Source organism: Pseudopodoces humilis, chromosome 19 (assembly GCF_049639895.1).
Source record: "Pseudopodoces humilis isolate 2021_Gansu_Grassland_sample_001 chromosome 19, ASM4963989v1, whole genome shotgun sequence".
Taxonomy (NCBI): Eukaryota; Metazoa; Chordata; class Aves; order Passeriformes; family Paridae; genus Pseudopodoces; species Pseudopodoces humilis.
In genome coordinates this window covers 1,114,684-1,133,790 of record NC_142218.1, presented here as the reverse complement: position 1 = coordinate 1,133,790, position 19,107 = coordinate 1,114,684, and the positions used below count along the sequence as shown (strand labels likewise).

General features: G+C 59.3%; 1 protein-coding gene across 5 annotated transcripts in view; it reads left to right on the top strand.

Annotated features, from left to right (window-relative positions):
• DLGAP4 (DLG associated protein 4) overlaps nucleotides 1–19,107 on the top strand; it is a 149,791-nt gene that overhangs the window by 92,093 nt on the left and 38,591 nt on the right. For 4 of the 5 annotated variants that reach the window (XM_088064658.1, XM_088064659.1, XM_088064660.1 and 1 more), the window contains 3 exons: nucleotides 2,764–2,981; nucleotides 5,793–5,907; nucleotides 11,440–11,686. In XM_088064658.1, coding sequence (XP_087920784.1) covers nucleotides 2,764–2,981; nucleotides 5,793–5,907; nucleotides 11,440–11,686 — 580 coding nt within the window. Of the gene's footprint in view, nucleotides 1–2,763; nucleotides 2,982–5,792; nucleotides 5,908–11,439; nucleotides 11,687–18,655; nucleotides 18,848–19,107 lie in introns of those variants that run through there. The other variant, XM_014260795.2, reaches the window with a different exon arrangement.

Sequence of the window (19,107 nt, the reverse complement as noted above, 5' to 3'; positions counted from 1 at the left end):
GCTCTGTCTGTCCCTGAGCGAGAGCTGTGGGAGTCCCAATGGACTCTGTGCAGGCAGAGGTGGGACATGCTCCAAAGTAGGGCAGCAGATTCAGAGCGTGTCCTCCCAAGCACCTTCCTTCCCCCTGACTGCTGCAATGTGGAGCACCTTGAGAGCAGCTCTGTGTCCTGCTGCCTTGCCAGGGCACAAAGCAGAGGAGAGGCAGGCAGAGAAGGACTAAGGCAGCTTGGTCAGGACCAGGCGCTGTCATGATGCCCCAGGGAGGCTGTTCCTGGGAGAGGGACAGGTCCCAGTGGGGCAGGCAGTGCTGGGGCTGCACCACCAGCGAGACACAATGGAACTGTCTTTGTGCTGCTGTGCCCAGAGAGCCCGAGGCTGGGAGGCAAATGCAGCAGCCATGGCAGAACTGAGCAGCCCCAGCCTGTGCCCTCGAGCAGTGGCAGCAGAGCAGCTGCAGGACCCTGAGGTCTTAAAGCCCCCACTGTCCTGGGCTGAGCTCAGCACCCCTCACTGCCCCACAGCATCCAGCACTGGCCATGCACAGGGACAGCTGGGCAGTCCCTGTCCTTTCAGTCCCTGTCCTGCCACCCCTCTCCAGCTCTGCCACCCTCCACCAGCCCTGCCTGCCCTCTCCAGCCCCATGCTGACCCAGACCCCAGAAACAGAAGCTGCAGCTCAGTCTAAGGAGAAGAGAGGCAGTGAAATGCAGTCTCCAGTCAGACCTGACACCAAGGTGATTGATATAAAAGTGATTCTCAGGGTCCTTGTCTGCTTCAGAAAGGGTCAGAGCCAGGCATCCCAGTGACCTGTGGCATCCTTCCAGTGGCAAGACTAAGGTGGAACCAGTGGGGTCCTTCATGGCCCCAAGGCCACCTGTAGAGAGGCTGGGGCAGAGGCAGCACTCACACCCAGCAGGGAAAGGGTTCTCAGTTCTTGCATTTATAAGGACCTGATGGATGACACCCAGAGCCCCCGAGCTGGACAGTTGTGTAAGCAGCCAGCCTGGGAGCCATGGCCAAGCACAAAGATTGCAGGAGCAGGGTGAACAGAGCTGGGAGAATCCACACCAGCAGCAAGTGGGTCCAAGGAGGACACGCACTGGCCAGTGTGTGCCTCGTGGAAAACTCTCTCTGCTTTGGTCCCCAGCTGGATCTCACACACCTGGATCAGCCCTGACCCTGTTCCACATCCCCCAGGAATGTGGGTGCTGGGTCATGGGCACACTCCAGGCAGGGGCCAGTCACCAAAGCAGCCCCAAGGGTGGTTTGGAGCCTGTTCCACAGAGTGGACACATGGAGCAAGCTGGCAGGACATGGGCTGAGTCCCTGCTCCTTCGGGCAGGAGAAAGCCCTCGGCTGTGGTGTGTGGATTGAGCCTGCACATGGACACAGCCTGCAGCGCCTGCAGACCTGAACCTCACCTGAAGGTGCCACAACCCAGCAGCATCAGACACAACCTCGGCTCTGGCTCCCATAGAAGCCCTGCTGGGAGCAGAGATGGGAGCAGGCACCACAAGGCTCTGTCTCATCATGGCTGCACCACAGCCCTGCATCCCCAGAGCATTGTGTGAGCTATGGCTGCTTAGTCCCACAGCTCCCTGGGCAGCTGGGCAGGTCCAGCAGCTCCATCCAGCAGGGCCAAGGTGGAATCTCTCATTAGCACAAGTTGTTCTCAGGAAAAGACATGTCACTGCTCCCCATGGCATCCCCAGCTGCTGCTGGAGCAGTCTGGGTGGCCCTGGGTTGCCCTGGCACTGGCATGGCATGAACATTGCTGCATCCTCACATCTGGTCTGGCTGCTCCTTGGCCATGTCCTCGAGGGCAAGACAAAGGCCAGCAGCAATCCAAGTGAGCCACAAAGCCAAGGCTTGCTCCTGGAAATTTGGGCTTCCCCATCTTTCTCCTGACTTGTCCCATACTGCATGTGGCTCACCCTGGTCAGTCCTGGGCACCTTGGCTCTGCCTCTGGTCCACCCCACAAACCCTTCACAGGATGGGAAGGTGGTGTGGTGGCTTCTGTGGCTGCTCAGGGCTTCAGGCCTCCTGTGGCACCACCAGCTCACTCCTCTCTAGTGAGGGAACAAGAGACCATATCTGCCTTAAGTTAATTGTGGAGTTGTCATCTTGGTGGGGTTAGAAGTGCTTTTAATTTTTTCATTTTTCATTTTTCATTTTCATTTTCATTTTCATTTTTCATTTCTCTCTGCAGAGAGGCCAGCACAAGGTCTGTGTGCCCAAGCTGCTCTAGGGAGACTTGTGAGAGCCTGACTTGGTTTCAGAAAGTAATTTCAGCCACTCAGAGTCACATACAACTCAAAACCTTAAAGAGCCCATGAAGGTCTGGGCTCTGAGCCCCAAGCCCTGCTCCAACAACAGCACTTTTATGTTCAGTGACATGGTCTGTGCGATGAACACACACGTCCAGCCCTGTCCCAGTGCCCCACACAGGCCCAGCGAAACCATCCCCTCCTCCCCCTGTTACGCCTGGCATCGTGCAGCTTGTCCTGACTGTGTGAGCATGTCTGGGATGGAGGTGGCCAGTGGTGGGGAATGGCTGTGATGTGCTAAAACAGAGGCCACCAAACCAAGGGCTGCCTGGCATGAACTGGTAAGGGAGGGTTGTGAAGGAATTGTGTTGCTTATTCCCACTACACTACAGTGGAAAGCCCAACAATCTCCCCAATTCCCCGTGATCCTGAGGGTCCCAGGATCACGGGTGTGTGCCATCCCTCACATCTGCTCACTCTGCCCTTCCTCCTGCAGGTGCCTCACGGGGAGTGGAACAACACGCTGTCCCGGGACAAGGACAGCGAGATCCCGTGCCGGCGCATGCGGAGCGGGAGTTACATCAAAGCCATGGGGGATGATGACAGCGAAGACTCAGAAACCAGCCCCAAACCATCCCCGAAAACTGCAGCTCGGAGGCAGAGTTACCTCAAGGCCACCCAACAGTCCCTGAGTGAGCAGAGCACCACACAAAGGTAACACTTTTGGAGTGTTTCTGGAGGTCCTCAGGGCCACCCCGGGAGCAGTCCTTGGGTTGCAGCACCCCACAGAGGCCCCATGTGGCATTAGAGCCCAGCAGGGCTCCTGCATCCCAGCTCTAACAGAAAGATGAGGAGACAAGCAGAACAGGAGAAGATTGGGCTCCCCATCCTGGTGATTCCCAGTAGCTCTGGCATTAGGAGCTGCTTCAGGTCCCTGTCCCCTCAGCCATGGGGACAGCATTCCTGATGGAGATGTGGAATTTCCTCCCCAAGCATCTTCTGCTCTGGGGGAATGCAGAGATCCCAACCCCAAGATCCCCCTTGGCCATGGGAGCTGCTCACCTGGCATGGCTGAGAACATCGGCCTGCTGGAACTGTGCTTGGAGCTGCTCTGCTCCAGAGGTGTCCAGGGACCTTGTGACCAGCCAGAAAGTTGGAACACTGGATGATATCCTGAGGGGCTGAGAGGTTTGGCACCAGATATTGAGAGAGGAAGACCCACAGTGGTTTGAGCAAAACAAAGCCAGGGGAGCAGAGCGGCTTTGTTGGGTCAGAGGCTGGTCCTGCAGGATGGGCTCTGCATCGCCTGGGCAGTGATGCTGTGCAGTGTCCTCAGCAGCTGCTCCATGCCCAGGACAAGGCATCTGGGGGCTGTCAGGGCTCCAGATGCTGCAGCTCGGTCCAGAGTGGTACAGAGGGGCAGGGAAAAGCAGGAGCCACCAGGGATGAACTGCTGAGGCTCAGCACAGTGAGGGAAGTGGGGTGTAGCCAGTGTGGGGACACCTCACAGAGCCTTCACATTGAGACCAGGTGCTGCTTTCTGCTGGGAGATGGTGACAAAATCAGGTATGAGGAGCCCTAGAAGTGTCTGCTCTGGATCCATCCCTGTTCCAAGCCTTCAAATCTGCCTCAGGAGAGCAGGCTGGAGTCCTGGAATGTCTGGTGAAAAACAGAGAGGCTGGGGCTCTTTCTGCCCTGGACATCGTCCATCCAGCCCGTGTCCATTGAGATGTGGCCTGCCCCGAGCACTGGGCTCAGCCAGAGCCGGGACAGTGCGGGGAAAGGTCTGGGGACGGCTCAGGACAGCAGAGATGTGGCTGCGGGGGGCTCCGGGCAGGGCTCGTCCCACAGGAGCTCTGGGGGGGCAGCACCCTGCGGGACCCTGTCCGGGACAGGCTGCGGCCAGAGCCGGGAACAGAGCCGGGGCTGGAGCCAGGGACAGAGCCGAGAATGGAGCAGGGATTGGAGCCAGGAATAGAACCGGGGATACAGCTGGGAATAAAACCGGGCATGAAGCCGGAGCCGGGAATAAAACCGGGCCCGAAGCCGGAGCGGAGATAGAGCCGGGAATAAAACCGGGCCCGAAGCCGGAGCGGGCCCGGAGCCGGGAGCGGAGCGCGGCCGCCATCTGGTGACCGGGCCCCGGCCCTCGGGCCCAGCCGCAGCCCCGAGCCCGGCGGCAGAGGGAGCCGGCTCAGGCTGTCCCTGCGGCTGGGACGTGGGTCTGCAGGGACAGCCTGAGCCGGGAAGGCACAGAGCCGCTCCTCTGCCCCTCCTCTGTGGTCTCCCCGTGGGCAGGCGGGGTGGGGGCCGGTGGGGGGGCACGGGCACACTGCCCACCCCGGGACGAGGCTGGTTCATGGGGTGAGCTCAGGGATGGAACCCTCAGCACGAGGGAACCCGGCAGTCAGCACAGAGCCCAGGGCTAGTGGTGCCCTTAGTCCCCATGTGGCCTGGTTCTCCCCTAGCAGAAGGATAATTCCCTGTTCCCATCCCACCCCGGGATGGACACCTCAGAGTCCTTGTGGGATGCCCACATGCTGTACAGGGCCTGCCGTGCCCTCAGCTCTGCTGTCCCCAGGCAGGTGACAATCACACCTCTGGACCCACGGCCCTGGCAGGTGAAAGGGGGTAGCGGCAGCATGAGGGCCTCTGTTGGGATCACAGGCAATTCCAGAGGGAGAGGCCCCCCGCTGTCCCGGATTACTGGGGCTGACAAAGTCCCCCACCATGTGCACCCAGCCTGCAACCAGGACTCCTTCACACAGGGGTGTGCAACCCCTTCACACAGGGTGTTGTGGCCCATCCTTCCCCATCCCTCACAGCCCCCATGTGCCTGGGTCTCAGCTGAGGTCTGGGCTGCGTCAGGTTCAGTGAGAGCCCTGCTCTCCTCCTGTGCAGAGCCTGCTGCTGCAGCCCAGGACATAGTGGCAGTTTCTTCTAGCAAATCTGTACTGGAAATACTGATCTCCTGCTCATGCAGCATTGTCATTCCAGCCAGGTTCTCACTGGACTTCTCACAGATAATCTTTTGGGTTCCTCTACACAAATGTATATATATGTATCTTGCAGTTGTTTCCAATTGCAAAGTCCACAAAATACAAACTAAAAGTAATTTCTCACCCTGCCTCTCCCCACTTTTCCAGTAATCCAGGCAGTTCTGTGACTGGAGACTGGCACAGATCCCACATGCTCCCTGGGGCTCAGCTGGACTAACTTGGTATCTGCAGTGCATTCTTGGGGACAGCAGGACATAAAATCCTGCCCCTCTCCTTCCACTGTGCCCCAGAACCCTTTCCTTGTGTGCCATGCCCCAGCAGGGGCCAGCAGGGTGAGGAAGTGCTGCCTTCTCCTGGAGCCAAGCAGTGGATGCAGTGCCCAGCATCATCTCAGTGCTGCCATGCATGCACTGGTGCCTGTGCCTGGCAGAGGGGCTCTGGGCAGGGGTGATCTGGCTCTGCCCCAGCACTGCCCCAGCGCTGCCCCTGCCATGGGGACACCCTCACACCTTCTCTCTGCTGGCAGGAGCCTGGACCGCCTGGACTCTGTTGAGATCCTTCTACCTCCGAAGTTCCCGACCTGGGAGGAAGAATACAACCAGATCTCTGACAGTGTCAACGAGTCCAGCTGCATTAACCAGGTGAGGTGCTGAAGTGCTGACCCACTGTGCTGGCACACCCAGCAAGGGAGGAGGCCAGCTCGGGGGAGAGGGAGCATCTTCTTCCCTCTTCAAAACAGGGCACTGGCTGTGCTCCAGGAACTGCACAGGCTGTTCCCTGGCAGCTTTACCAAAGTGTCATGGCCAGCTCTTTAATCAGGATTTGTATCAGACCTCCTCCCTGCAGCTTTGCCTCCTCTCACACTGCTGGTGCAGCCAAAATCCCTCTGCCACAGGTATGGTAACCCAGGGGGTGCCCCACAGTGCTGTGGGAAGCTCATGGCTGCTCTGGGTGCAGGATCTCATTGTGTCACACCCCAGAACCATCTTCAAGGCTGTTCAACCTTGCTGCAAGCTCCTCGTGCCCACTGGGTGGGTCCAGAGGCAGGACCAACCTTGCCTGGTGGTGTCCAGCCTGGGACCCTGCAGGGTCAGCGGGGACAGTCACCCTGCTCAGCTCAGGATCTCACCCCTCATGCAGCAGACTGGACCCAGGAACAAGGTGGTTGTAGTTGGGGAGGCTGTCCTGCCAGCCAGCTGGGGATGTCTCTTCTGCATATTCCTGGGCCCCATGGCAAAGCCAAGCATTCCTGTGAGATGCTGGCAGAAGGTGGCAAACCCCTTGTCACAAGGCGGGTTCATGCCTCAACCACAACATTTGGGATGCAGTTGATGCAAAATGGGTCTAACTTCCACACTATGGTTATGGGATTGCTCTGGAGCTCCCTGGAGCTGGGATTGCTCTGGAGCTGCCTCCCAGGCTGGGAGATAACTGGTGCCAGGATGAGTCTTCGCAGAGGTCCCATGTGCTCATCTCAGCCCTTTCCCCACAGGGCAGCAATGGCTCCACAGCTTTGCCCAGCAAGCCTTGTCACCCTGGGCCTCTGTGCCATCTGTTCCTGTGTGTCTGCATGGGAGCATGTGCCCACACATCTGCTCTGTGTGTGCAGGGGGGGCCAGAGCAGCGGGGTGGGTGTCTGGAGCTCTGGGGTGAGGGGGGAAAAAGGCATGTCCTGCCTGTGTTCCCACCCAGGTGTGCGGGGCTCTGAGCCCCTTGGCTAGAGCGTCCCACTATCCCAGAGCGGTTGGAGCTCGGGGGTGCAGGGGCATTGCGGGGCATTCCTGTTCCCTGTGGTCAGTCCTGTCCCTTGTGCAGCAGCAGCAGCAATGTGCTGGGTGTCTCAGTGCACAGCGGGGTCAGGACCGTCGTGTCCTCGTCCTTTGCGTGTCAGTCCGTGCTGAAGTCTCTGCAGGAGACCATGGGTCTGTGCTCTATCCATGTCTAGAGCTGCTTCCAGGAGCTGAGTGCAGCACCCCCATGGAGACATCAGGAGGGTTGTGGAGCTGAAGGGTCTGAGTAGCCCATGATGTGCCAGGAGCTGCGCAGGCAGCCAGCCCAGAGCTAGACTGGTGGCACTGGGATTGCTGGGGGCACCCCGACTGCCACAGCACCCACTCACACAGGGGGCTGCTGCCATCATGTGCACTCTGTCCCCTGATAAGCAGAGAATTCAGCTGCAGCTGGTTGGGATTGAGAGGCCTCCCACAAACTGCACGTCTGTTGATCTAGGATGGAGCTGGTTCATCCACCAGTGCATGCTGGTCTCATCCATCCCAGTTCCTGCCCTGCCCTCACTTTTCTGTGACCTCCAACACCTTCCTTGTGTGTCCAGCCAGATCTCAGTGTCTTCCCACATGGAAGCACCCCCAACTCTGACAGACAAGTCCCCTCTGCTTGGTTTTGTCCCCATCCAGCTCCACTGTGCAGCCCTCTGGCAGCCTGGGGATCACCAGGGCGTGTGTCAGCACCCCCTGTCACACCGAGGGGGACAGAGCTGGTGACCCCAGCACTGCCAAGCCGCACCATGAGCTGTGCCCTGTGCAAGAGGGCCAGGCCCATTCCAAGAGCCAAGCGTCTTCCTCAGGTACACTTGGAACCTGGATTCTTCCCAAGAGGGGTCATCATGGGCAGGTGGTGCCAGGCAGAGCCCTGAGGGTGGAGAGGAGGAGGAGGAGGAGGAGGAGGAGGAGGAGGAGGAGGAGGAGGAGGAGGAGGAGAATGAGGAGGAGGAGGACGAGGAGGACGAGGAGGAGGAGGACGAGGAGGAGGATGAGGAAGAGGAGGACAAGGAGGAGGAGGAGGAGGAGGAGGAAGTGGAGGAGGAGGAAGAGGAGGAGAACGAGGGGGAGGAGGAGGAATAGGAGGAGGAGGAGGAGGAAGAGGTGGAGGAGGAGGAGGAAGAGGTGGAGGAGGAGGAAGAGGAGGAGGAGGAGGAAGAGGAGGAGGAGGAGGAGGAGGAGGAGAAGGAGGAGGAGAAGGAGAAGAGAAGGAGAAGGAGAAGGAGAAGGAGAAGGAGAAGGAGAAGGTGGAGGAGGCAGCCATGCCCCCATGGGCAGCGCAGTGTGTCAGGGGTCTGTCCGTATGCCGAGTGTGGCTTTGCTCTGCTGGGGATGCAGACAGCTTCTGTGTGGCTTCTTCTGGCACAGGGAGACAGCAGCGAGGTGGCCAGCCCAGCCCTGCAGGCTGAAGGCCAGCTTCCCCCACATGGAGCACCCTGACCCCGGGCTCTGTGGGCTGTGAGGTGCTCGGTGGGAGCCACCGTCACCTTGTCCTGCTGCCCCTGCGTGCAGAGGGGTGTCCCAGCACAGTGTGTTCCCTGTGGGCATACACAGATATGGTGCACACAGCAGGCTGAATGCTCAGCAGCTTCTCCCGTGGTTGAGGTGTCCTGTGGAGCTTTGCCGTGTCCGTGCCACTGTCTGAGGGGCCTGTGTGGCCTCGCTTGGCATCTGACGAGCTCTGCAGTTTGTACTGAAGTGTCAGCAGCAGTGGCCCCAGGGGACGAGCCCCTGCTGCCCTTGTCCTCGGTCCCTGTGCAGTGACTGTCTGTGTGAGGGGCTCCCCTGTTCTTGGCCTTTAACCTTCTCCAACTCTTTCTTCCAGATCTTTGGACCCCCCTCACTTATCCCTCAGATATTTACCCATGGAGAGCAGGTATTGTCCAGCTGGTGTTTCTCTCATCCTTCCTCACAGAGCTTTCTGGGGCCAGCCTGGACACCCACGGCAGGGTGTGAGGCAGGCTGTAGGGTCAGCCCATGCCAGGCCAGTGGCAGGAGAAGGAAGAGAGGAGGAGAAGGAGACAGCACTCCTGACCTGGGCACTGCAAGACAGCTAGAGAGTTTGAGTCCTGGGCCCAGCAGGGGCTCAGGGACCATCAGTTTAGGGGGAAAGCAGATGAACTTCTTGAGCCAAACCTCGTGGAGCTCAGATGCCAGTGCTGAGCAGAAACAATGTCCTTGTGAGCCAGAAGAAAGAAAGGGCCAGGAAATATGGATGTGGGCCAGTCTCAGCATCTCTCACCTATATTTCAGAATGGTCTGCTCTGGGCTGGGTCTGGTTTGACCTGGCTGAGCCTCTCCCAAGACCAAGTTTGCCCAGCAGCTGCCACGGGAGAGCAAGGCAGGGCTGTGGGAGAGGTGCCCTGCTCAGCCCTGGCCACAGCCAAGCTAGGGATGGAGTTGGGATGGATTCTGAGACCCATCCTAGGCAAGTGTGGGGGCTGTCCCCCAGCCCACACCTCTCCCCTGCTGTCTCCCCATGTTGCCCACGAGGAGCAAGCCTGTCCCAGTGGGGTCTCACATTGAGGCTGGGATGTTCCAGCTGTGCTGGGACAGGGGCCTTGACAGAGGCTGGACTGGGATTTTAGCCAAACGTTCTGACCAGCAGCACCGGGGGTGTTTCACAGGCACTGCTGATCCACAAGCAGGGACCCTCTCACCTCCAAGGAGGGGCCCCTCTTCCCTATCTCAGCAGAGAGCTCCGGGCACCCTGTGCCCCAGCAGCACTGACCACTGACTCTTTACCTCTGTGCACTGAGCACTGAGCACTGAGCTCTGTGCACTGAGCACTGAGCACTGAGCTCTGAGAACTGAACATTGAGCTCTGAGCACTGAGCACTGAGCACTGAGCTCTGAGCACTGAGCACTGAGCTCTGAGAACTGAACACTGAACACTGAGCACTGAACACTGAACACTGAACACTGAGCACTGAACACTGAACACTGAGCACTGAACACTGAACACTGAGCTCTGAGCACTGAGCACTGAGCACTGAACACTGAACACTGAGCACTGAACACTGAACACTGAGCACTGAACACTGAACACTGAGCACTGAACACTGAGCTCTGAGCACTGAGCACTGAGCACTGAACACTGAACACTGAGCACTGAGCACTGAGCACTGAGCACTGAACACTGAACACTGAACACTGAGCACTGAGCACTGAACACTGAGCTCTGAGCACTGAACACTGAGCACTGTGCACTGAGCTCTGACCTCTGAGCACTGAACACTGAGCTCTGACCTCTGAGCACTGAACACTGAGCACTGAACACTGAACACTGAACACTGAGCACTGAGCACTGAGCACTGAGCACTGAACACTGAACACTGAGCTCTGAGCACTGAGCACTGAGCACTGAACACTGAACACTGAGCTCTGAGCACTGAGCACTGAGCACTGAACACTGAACACTGAGCACTGAACACTGAACACTGAGCTCTGAGCACTGAGCACTGAGCACTGAACACTGAGCTCTGAGCACTGAACACTGAGCACTGAGCACTGAACACTGAACACTGAGCACTGAACACTGAACACTGAGCTCTGAGCACTGAGCACTGAGCACTGAACACTGAACACTGAGCACTGAGCACTGAGCACTGAGCACTGAACACTGAACACTGAACACTGAGCACTGAGCACTGAACACTGAGCTCTGAGCACTGAACACTGAGCACTGTGCACTGAGCTCTGACCTCTGAGCACTGAACACTGAGCTCTGACCTCTGAGCACTGAACACTGAGCACTGAACACTGAACACTGAGCACTGAACACTGAACACTGAGCACTGAGCACTGAACACTGAACACTGAGCACTGAGCACTGAGCACTGAGCACTGAACACTGAACACTGAACACTGAGCTCTGAGCACTGAACACTGAACACTGAACACTGAACACTGAACACTGAACACTGAGCTCTGAGCACTGAACACTGAACACTGAGCTCTGAGCACTGAACACTGAACACTGAACACTGAACACTGAGCACTGAACACTGAACACTGAACACTGAGCACTGAACACTGAACACTGAACACTGAGCTCTGAGCACTGAGCACTGAACACTGAACACTGAACACTGAACACTGAACACTGAGCTCTGAGCACTGAACACTGAACACTGAACACTGAACACTGAGCTCTGAGCACTGAACACTGAACACTGAACACTGAGCACTGAACACTGAACACTGAACACTGAGCTCTGAGCACTGAACACTGAGCTCTGAACACTGAGCACTGCATCTCCCGTGCCCCCTGCCATGAGCGGGGCCGTGCAGCAGTGGCCAGAGGAGCAGGAGGGAAGGGAAGGGAAGGAAGGGAGGGGAAGGGAAAGCGGCCGCGGGCAGGGGCTGACCGGGGCTGCTCCTGTCCCCGTGCAGGCACCCGAGCCGGAGCTGGGGGAGCAGTACGAGCCCGTCTGCGACTCCACCTACAGCGAGGCCGAGTCGGCGGCTGCGGAGGTGCTGGACCTGCCTCTGCCCAGCTACTTCCGATCCCGGAGCCACAGCTACCTCCGCGCTATCCAGGCAGGCTGCTCCCAGGAGGACGACACGGGCTCCGTCCGCTCCATCTCCCCGCCAGCCACGGGCAGCCTCAGCGGCAGCAGGACCCTGCCCACCAACAGCAGTGAGTGCAGCAGCGTGCAGGGGATGGGGACGCGAGGCCAGCGGGGCTGGGGGACAGGGGACACTGCTGTCACTGCCTGGGGGCTGTCGAGCGTGCGAGGCACCGGGCTCGAGTACCTGCATCCCCAGCCGTGATTGTCCGTGATTTTTTGGGGGATGTGGGGGTTTGCTCTGTGCCGAAGAGCTGGATGTGGGTGCTGGAATGGCTGATGGGCTCTGGGTGCTGCATCAAGGGAGGTGTGACCAGCGGGTCAAGGCAGTAAATTCCCCCTGCTCTACTCTGCTTTCATGAGACCCCTCCTGCAGAGCTGCCTCCAGCTCTGGGGCCCTCTGCACTAGAAAGACGTGGAGCTGCTGGAGCAACTCCAGAAGATAGCACAGAGATGCTCCAAGGGCTGGAGCCCCTCTGGAGACAGGCTGACAGAGGTGGGAATGTTCAACCTGGAAAAGAGGAGGCTCCAGGAAGATCTTAGAGGTCAGTGAGATGCTCGCACGGGCTGCCAAAGCAGTTGTGGTTGCCCCATCCCTGGAAGTGTTCAAAGCCAGGTTGGACAGGCTTGGAGCGACCTGGTCTAGTGGAAGATGTTCCTGTCCATGGCAGGGGTGGGACTGGATGAGCTTTAAGGTCCTTTCAACCCAAACCATTCTGTGACTCTGTGATGACACACAGAGAGGACCCAACATCCCTAGCTGTGGGGTACAAGAAGATCTTGCACTGAGTTTCAAGGCACCAACAAGCCTCCCCAAGCCACAGAGGCCAGCATCCCTGTGCTGAGCCATGGCAGCATTTCCATGGTGCTCCAAGTCACTTGATCTGCATCACTTTGCATCATTTTCTCCAAGGCAGCTTGTGTCCTTCCCAGCTCTGGCCAGCCCCAGTGCTCCAGATGGGGCTCAGGTGTAGCACAAGGTGTGAGAAGCTGAGAGCTCCCATCATGGGGATAATTTTGGGAACTGCTAGCAGAGGTGATACCTTGGTGTTCCTGAACATGGTGGTGCCTGTACCTGGTGCAAGGCAGGTGCCAGGACAGGCAGGAAGAATCCAGAATCTCGCCAGGGATGTCTGGGAAGGCAGCACGTCCCATCCCCATGGGGATGCTGGGCACAGGCCCAGCAGGACAGTGCCTGTCAGCACCAGCTCTGGCACCAAGGGGGGTTCAGAGCAGCCTCAGCTCATCTGCTGTGGGCAAAGCTGCCAGAGCACTGAGGTGGCCTGTCAGTGGGAGACAGCACATCCCAGGTCTGGGCAGAGTGGGGAGCAGGGAAGAGGCACTGGCAGCCTTCCTGCCTGGCTCCAGGCCTTCCTCCCCAGAGATACAGGCATGGCTGAACATCTCTCTTCCATGGTCTGAGCTGCAGAGGCATCCCAGTCAAGGTCTACAGGACGAGGCAGGAACTGGAAGACATCCCCTGGGAGGGATGGGTTGTTTGCTCAGCCCTGTCCCTCCTTCCTGCCACCTTCTCTGCTCTGCTTCTGTCCCACACTCCTCCCACCTGGCTGCCCCGCTCCCACCGCCTTCTCTTTGCTGGCTCAGCACTGCTGAGCTCGGTGTTGCCAGGTCCAGGCTGACACCAGGCAGCAGCAACAGGCACAGCACAGAGGCGGCTTCCAAATGCCAGGGTGCCACCTCTCTCTGACATGGCCCAGCACAGTTCTGCTGGTTCCCAGAGCATCCCCCAGCCCTTCACATTGGCTGCTGGGACTTGGAGAGGGAAAGGGTTTTGGTGGAGGGTTGGGGAGCGAGAGGAGCATCTGTGGTTGTGCATGCACAGGATGTGGGAGGCAGGAGACACATCTGGACAGCACTCACACCTCTAATCGGCTATCTGGGCTCAGTTCCCCTGCAAACCATGACATTATTTTGGTTGGAAAAGCCCTCTAGTATAATTGAGTCCAGCTGTTAACCCAGAGCACTGCCAAGGACATCACTAACCCATGTCCCCATGTGCCACATCCACAAGTTTTTTGAACATTTCCCAGGGATGGTGACTCCACCACTGCCCTGGGCAGCCTGTGCAAGTGCCTGAGCACCCTTTCCATTAAGAGTTTTCCCTAATATCCAATCTAAACCTCCCTGGTGCAACTTGAGGCCATTTCCTCTCATCCTGCCATTTGTTACCTGGGAGAAGAGCCTGATCCCCACCTGGCTGCACCCTCCTGTCAGGGAGTTGGAGAGAGTGAGGTTCCCCCCTGAGCCTCCTTTTCTCCAGGCTGAGCCCCTCAGCTGCTCCTGCTTCTCCAGCCCCTTCCCCAGCTCCATTCCCTTCCCTGGACATGCTCCAGCCCCTCATTGCCTTCCTTGTCACAAGGGGCCCATTAAAGAACACAACCCTTGAGGTGCCTCAGCAGTGCCCAGCACAGGGGCAACAGTCACTGCCCTGGTCCTGCAGCCACAGCACAGCTGGTACAGGTCAGGTGTCATTGGCCTCTTGCCCACTGGGCACACCTGGCTTATGTTCAGCTGCTGTCAGCCAGCACCCCAGGGCCTTTTCTGTACATCCCTGAGGCTCTGAGTGGCTGCTGGTGTAGGAGAGGTCCCTCCCAGGCAGCAGGTAGCAGCTTGGTGGCAGCAGCCTGGACACACGGGGAGAAGTGGTTGCACTGCCACCTGCAGGTGTAATGGTCACTCATGGCCTCTGCTCCACGCAGGGCTCTGGATGACACCAGTGAGAGCCCTCACCCAGACACATCCCAGGGACACCTTTCTTCATCCAGCATCTGTGCACCAGCCCAGAGGGATGGGGAGCACCATGCTTTTGTCTGTGTTAGGGCACGTCCTAAAGAGGCACCAGCAGCAGCAGTTCTGGGGTAGAACACAAGCTTCTCGTTCCTTGGGGGCCATGTGGGGGTTGGATGCTAAAGCAGAGGGATTGAGGCACTGTCAGAGAGCAGGAGGAGGGGCAGCTGGCTCCATGCAGGGTGTGTGGGGAGCATGGGGGAGAGCCCTGACAGCTGTCACACCCCTGCCACGCCAGTTCCTCCCACTAATGCCTGTGTCACCGGCACATTACAGGGCAATTAGCTCCCATTTGACAGACAGCGAGACAGATGATGAGCTGCCCTTGATCAGCCTTAAACAAAGCTTTGTGCCTTGCACAGCCAGAGACTCAAAAGCCCCAGTGGAACCTATTCCTCTAATTGCCAGGCGTGCGGTGACAGCCGCGCCGGCTCTGGAGCACCACAAAGGGCTCCCCAGCCCCAGCTCCTGCTTGTTAGAGGCAGCACTGGGAATTGCTTGTTTAATAGACTGCTTGCAATGCAGAGTGGAATATTTGATGTCCAGGGGAAACAGGAAAGCAGAGGTAAACAAGCAAATACAGCAGGGAAAGCTCACACCAAGCCAGTTCTGCTCAAGCTCTTCCCAGTCCTCCTTGTGCCATCTGGTGACACCACCCTTGCTCAGAGCATCCTGCCCTGGGACTCAGCAGCCTGTTCCCAAAAAGCTCAGGTGTCCAGCTCCTTATCCTGTGTCCAGATCTCTTCCAGGGAGGCCAGGGCTGCACACAACCTTGTGCCTGTCCATATACCAGAACTTTGCCAAGTCCAGGCCAGGCAGGAGAGAAACTCCCAAAGGTTGGGACAGAACAGCTGCCCTCCATCTCCCACCTGCTTCCTGTCTTCTTTGTATTGCTTTTGTTTCCCTGTTTATGACTAAATTAAATGGCTGTGCTGGGACCCTGCCCTGCCCCGGGAGAAGGCAGGTGCCAGCCCAGTCCCCTGGCACTGATGCTATTACAGGGCTGTGCTTAGGAGGAAGGACAAAGTGCCTGCACCCCTCGTTGTGCTGGCCCCCTCCCCAAGGGCTGGCTCACTGTGGGATGAGTTTCCACAGCTTCTGAGAAAGTCATGTGGCTTCTGGAAAAGTCGTGTATCTTCCTCCTCCTTCTCCTCCTCTGAGTGCCGTGATCTCAGGCTCTGTGTAGGTAGGTGATTGCTGTTGCACTCCTCTCGGCTGTCATGGCCTTCTCTCCTGTGTGGGGAAGCAGCAGCGATGGGGAGGCACAGGGAGCTCACACCAGGCCAGGAGCCGTCGCTCAGCCAGGGGTGAAGCACCACTGTGGCCCCTTGCTAATCCCATTGGCCTGAGCTGACCCCACACCGCCTTTAGGAAGGACTGTTATCATTCCCTTCAGATTTTCTCCCTTTTTTTGACCTAGATTTCATGTTCCAGAAATAGCTTTCTCTGACATACAAGCAGGAAAGGGATTAGAGGGAGTGTGTGTCTGTGTGTGTGTGTGTGTGTGTGTGTATGTGTGTGTGTGTGTGTGTGCCAGGGAAAGATTTCTGTTGCATGCTCCATCAGTGTTCACAGAGGAAAAAAGGGCACGTACACACGTTCTGTGATGTATTCGTGTCACTGTGGGACAAAAAGAAATTCATGGCAGCTGTTTCTGTCCACACTTGCTAGTTCATTTTTCACCTCTGATCTTTCCCTTGTTATTATGGAAACTCCACCACCGCCCTGTGCCCAGCAGCGCTCCCTTTTCCCGAGGAAGCCACAGCCCCACTCTCGGCTCCACCCCCAAACCCAAACCATCCCTGTCTTTATGTGCCTGGTGCTCTTTGCCGCCGGATTTCAGCGCTCCCACGGGCAGCAGCCGGGCTGTGAGCTCGCTGCCTGCTGCAGGCACGTGTCTGGCACACAAAACCAGCTGCAGTGGGTTTGAGCCCACAGAAATGCCCAGGTCCCCGGGAAGGGGGGAGCTGCAGCCACACTGGGATGCTGTGCTGGCACAGACAGACACGGGGGAGATGAGCACGGCTCCAAGGTCCTGGCCAAGCCTGCCTTCTCCCAGCAGGGACCATCTACAAAGGAGTGAAAACAAAGGCAGCTGCCAGCACTTCCCTTTGCTGATATGGTCAGAAAGACAAGTCCTCTTGCTGCTTGCTTTATCAGCTTTGATAGCAGGAAAGGGAGTGGGTGCTGGCCTTGTGGAAGAGGAGAAGCCAAAGCAGTAAGGGGTGCCTGAGCTCACTCAGAGCCTCTGGGAGGGCAGCACTAGGAGTGCATGCACGGTGCTGTGCTCTGCCTGTGAGGAGAGCTGGCTGGAGGGCAATGTGCCAGGTACACAGACACCTGTGATCTCAGGCCAAGGGGCCTGCTGACATGCTGGCCATCCTTGTGACCAAGATGAGCACAGACAGTCACAGGTGCTCCTTTCTGTCCCCTGTGTTGGTAATGCTCAGCCCCTCTGCAGCTCCCCATGGCCACAGGGCTCATGCCATCGCTGGGGCAGCCCCACAGCAACCAGCACAGTCCTGGCTGAGACAGACACACGTGTGCCAGGAGAGCAGGGCTGGGTGGGGTTGAGTGAGGCTCTGCGAACAGCCTGGAGCATTTTCAGGATGTCAGACAGTGCAGGCACATGAGGGTTTCTTTGTGTATGTCTTGGTTTGGGTTGCTTTCCTTCACCTTCATGCTCTCCCATTATCTTTTCCATCTACTGAGCCATAACCTGGATATTTCTGAGGGTTCAGGAATAGATTGGCAGTTCTGGGCTACCTGGGAGACCCTGAACTGAAAACAAGTTTCCTTTTCTCCTTGGTAGGCATCACAGTGGGGAGATCCTAGGCTTGGGGTCCCAAGGCTCAGGGCTGACTCTGTGACCAAATCCTCCTTCAGCCCCATTGTGGTGCTGCTTTCAAGAACAGAAGCAGCAAATCCGCAGCGATTCGGTCGCTGAATGCCGAGGGCGGCGGCAGCTCAGTCCTCCTGCGGAGCCGGCAGCACTTGAGCTCAGTGCTCTGTTTCCCACGGCGCTTTGATCGCTCCTTGCTGCAGACCAGCCCTTCTCCGAGTGCTGGGAGCCCAGCGAGCCATCAATAAATCACAGCATCGAGGAGTGATGGTAGCAGCGAGGGGCCGGGGCAGCACACGTTCCGCTGGCAGGGGCAACGCGGCAGCACCGCTGCTCTCACAGCCACGGCCCTGCCCACGCTGGGCTGTGGGCACCCGCTGCCCGTCCCGGTCAGACACCACACAGAGTGACTCCGGCCTCGCAGAGCTGTCCCCAGCTCCTGTCCAGGGAAGCCTTGTGCTCAGCTCCGTGTGTCGGCGCAGGATCTGAGGGATGGAGGTGGATGCTCCTGCAGCAGCCAGCCTGGCTGTGCCCAGGGTGCAGACTCGGGTGGCTCTGCCCAGCAGGCTCTTCCCGCAGCCCGCACGCTGTGCCAGCCCTGCTCCCCTCCGCACCTGTATCCTGCATCAGCCCTGCTCTGGCAGCCCCAGGGGAGGCACAAAGCACAGCCCCAACACACCGCCCGCACCCGCTGAGGCTCCGCTCCCTCTCCCCGTGCCCAGCGGGGCAGAACCCAACCAGCAAATCCGGGACCAGGGGAAAACACCCACAAGGGAAATCTCGTCCTGCCACTTGTTCCTTTTCTGAGTATTTCCCTCTGCACCGGAGGGTTCCTCTCGGCGGTGCTGCAGGAGGTGCGTGGCGACAGCGCTGCGCTCCTGCACCCGCCGCCCACGGGGGTCCCACCGCGCCCGCCCCGGGGCAGGAGCGGGGGGAAACGCGACGGCTCCTTCAGCCAAACCCACGTTTGCGCGTGGGTGGGACCGCGGCCGCGCTGGGGAAGATGTCACCGCGGCTGCTGCGACAACGAGACAAAGCTCCCGCGTGGGGTGGGAGCGGCGCCCGCTTTGTTCAGCGGCGCTCGGCTCCCCCCGCGGCAGCTGCGGTGGGGCAGCGGCGCCCGCCGCCCGTGTCCCCTCTCGGCCGTGCCGGGGGTCCAGAGGGTCCGGCCGTGTCCGGCGGGGCGGAGGGACCCACACGGCCGTGGGAGCGCGGCGGGGCGGGGCCCGGAGCGGTGCCGGTGCCCGAGCTCGGGGCGGTCCCGGTGCCCGGGGCGGGCCCGGGGCGGGGCGGCCGTTTAATGCGCGGCCCCGCCCGGGCGCGCGGCCGGAGCGGCGGGCGGGCGCGGTGAGTGCGGCGGCGGCTCCGCGCGTCTCCTCCCTTCTCCAGCGGCGGCCGCACCAGCAGCCGGAGCGGCCCCGGACTGCGAGCGGCCCCGCCGGCGGCTCGTCCTTCTCTTCCTCCCCTTCGCGGGACCCAGGCCGGGCCGAGCGCCCTCGCCCCGCGTTCCCCCCGTCTCTCCGGTCCCCTCCGCCCCTCTTTGTGTCTCCCATGGCTTTGTGTCTGGAGCTCCTCAGGCAATGTGAGTGACCGCGCGAGCGGGGGGCCGAGCCGGGCCCTGCATGGCTGCGGGCGGGGGTGCCGCCCCCTCCTTCCCTCCCTCGCTGCTGCCGCTGCTCCGCCGCTTGCCGGGCCCGCCGCCCCTTCCGCTTCCCACGCGCGTCCCGGGCTTCCGTGGGAGCGCCGGGGCCGCCCCGCTCGGCTCCGGGCTGGGCTGGGCTGTGGGGGCCGCTCCATCCTCCTCCTCCCCCGCATGCCGCCTGCGCCGCGGGGAGCCGGGCC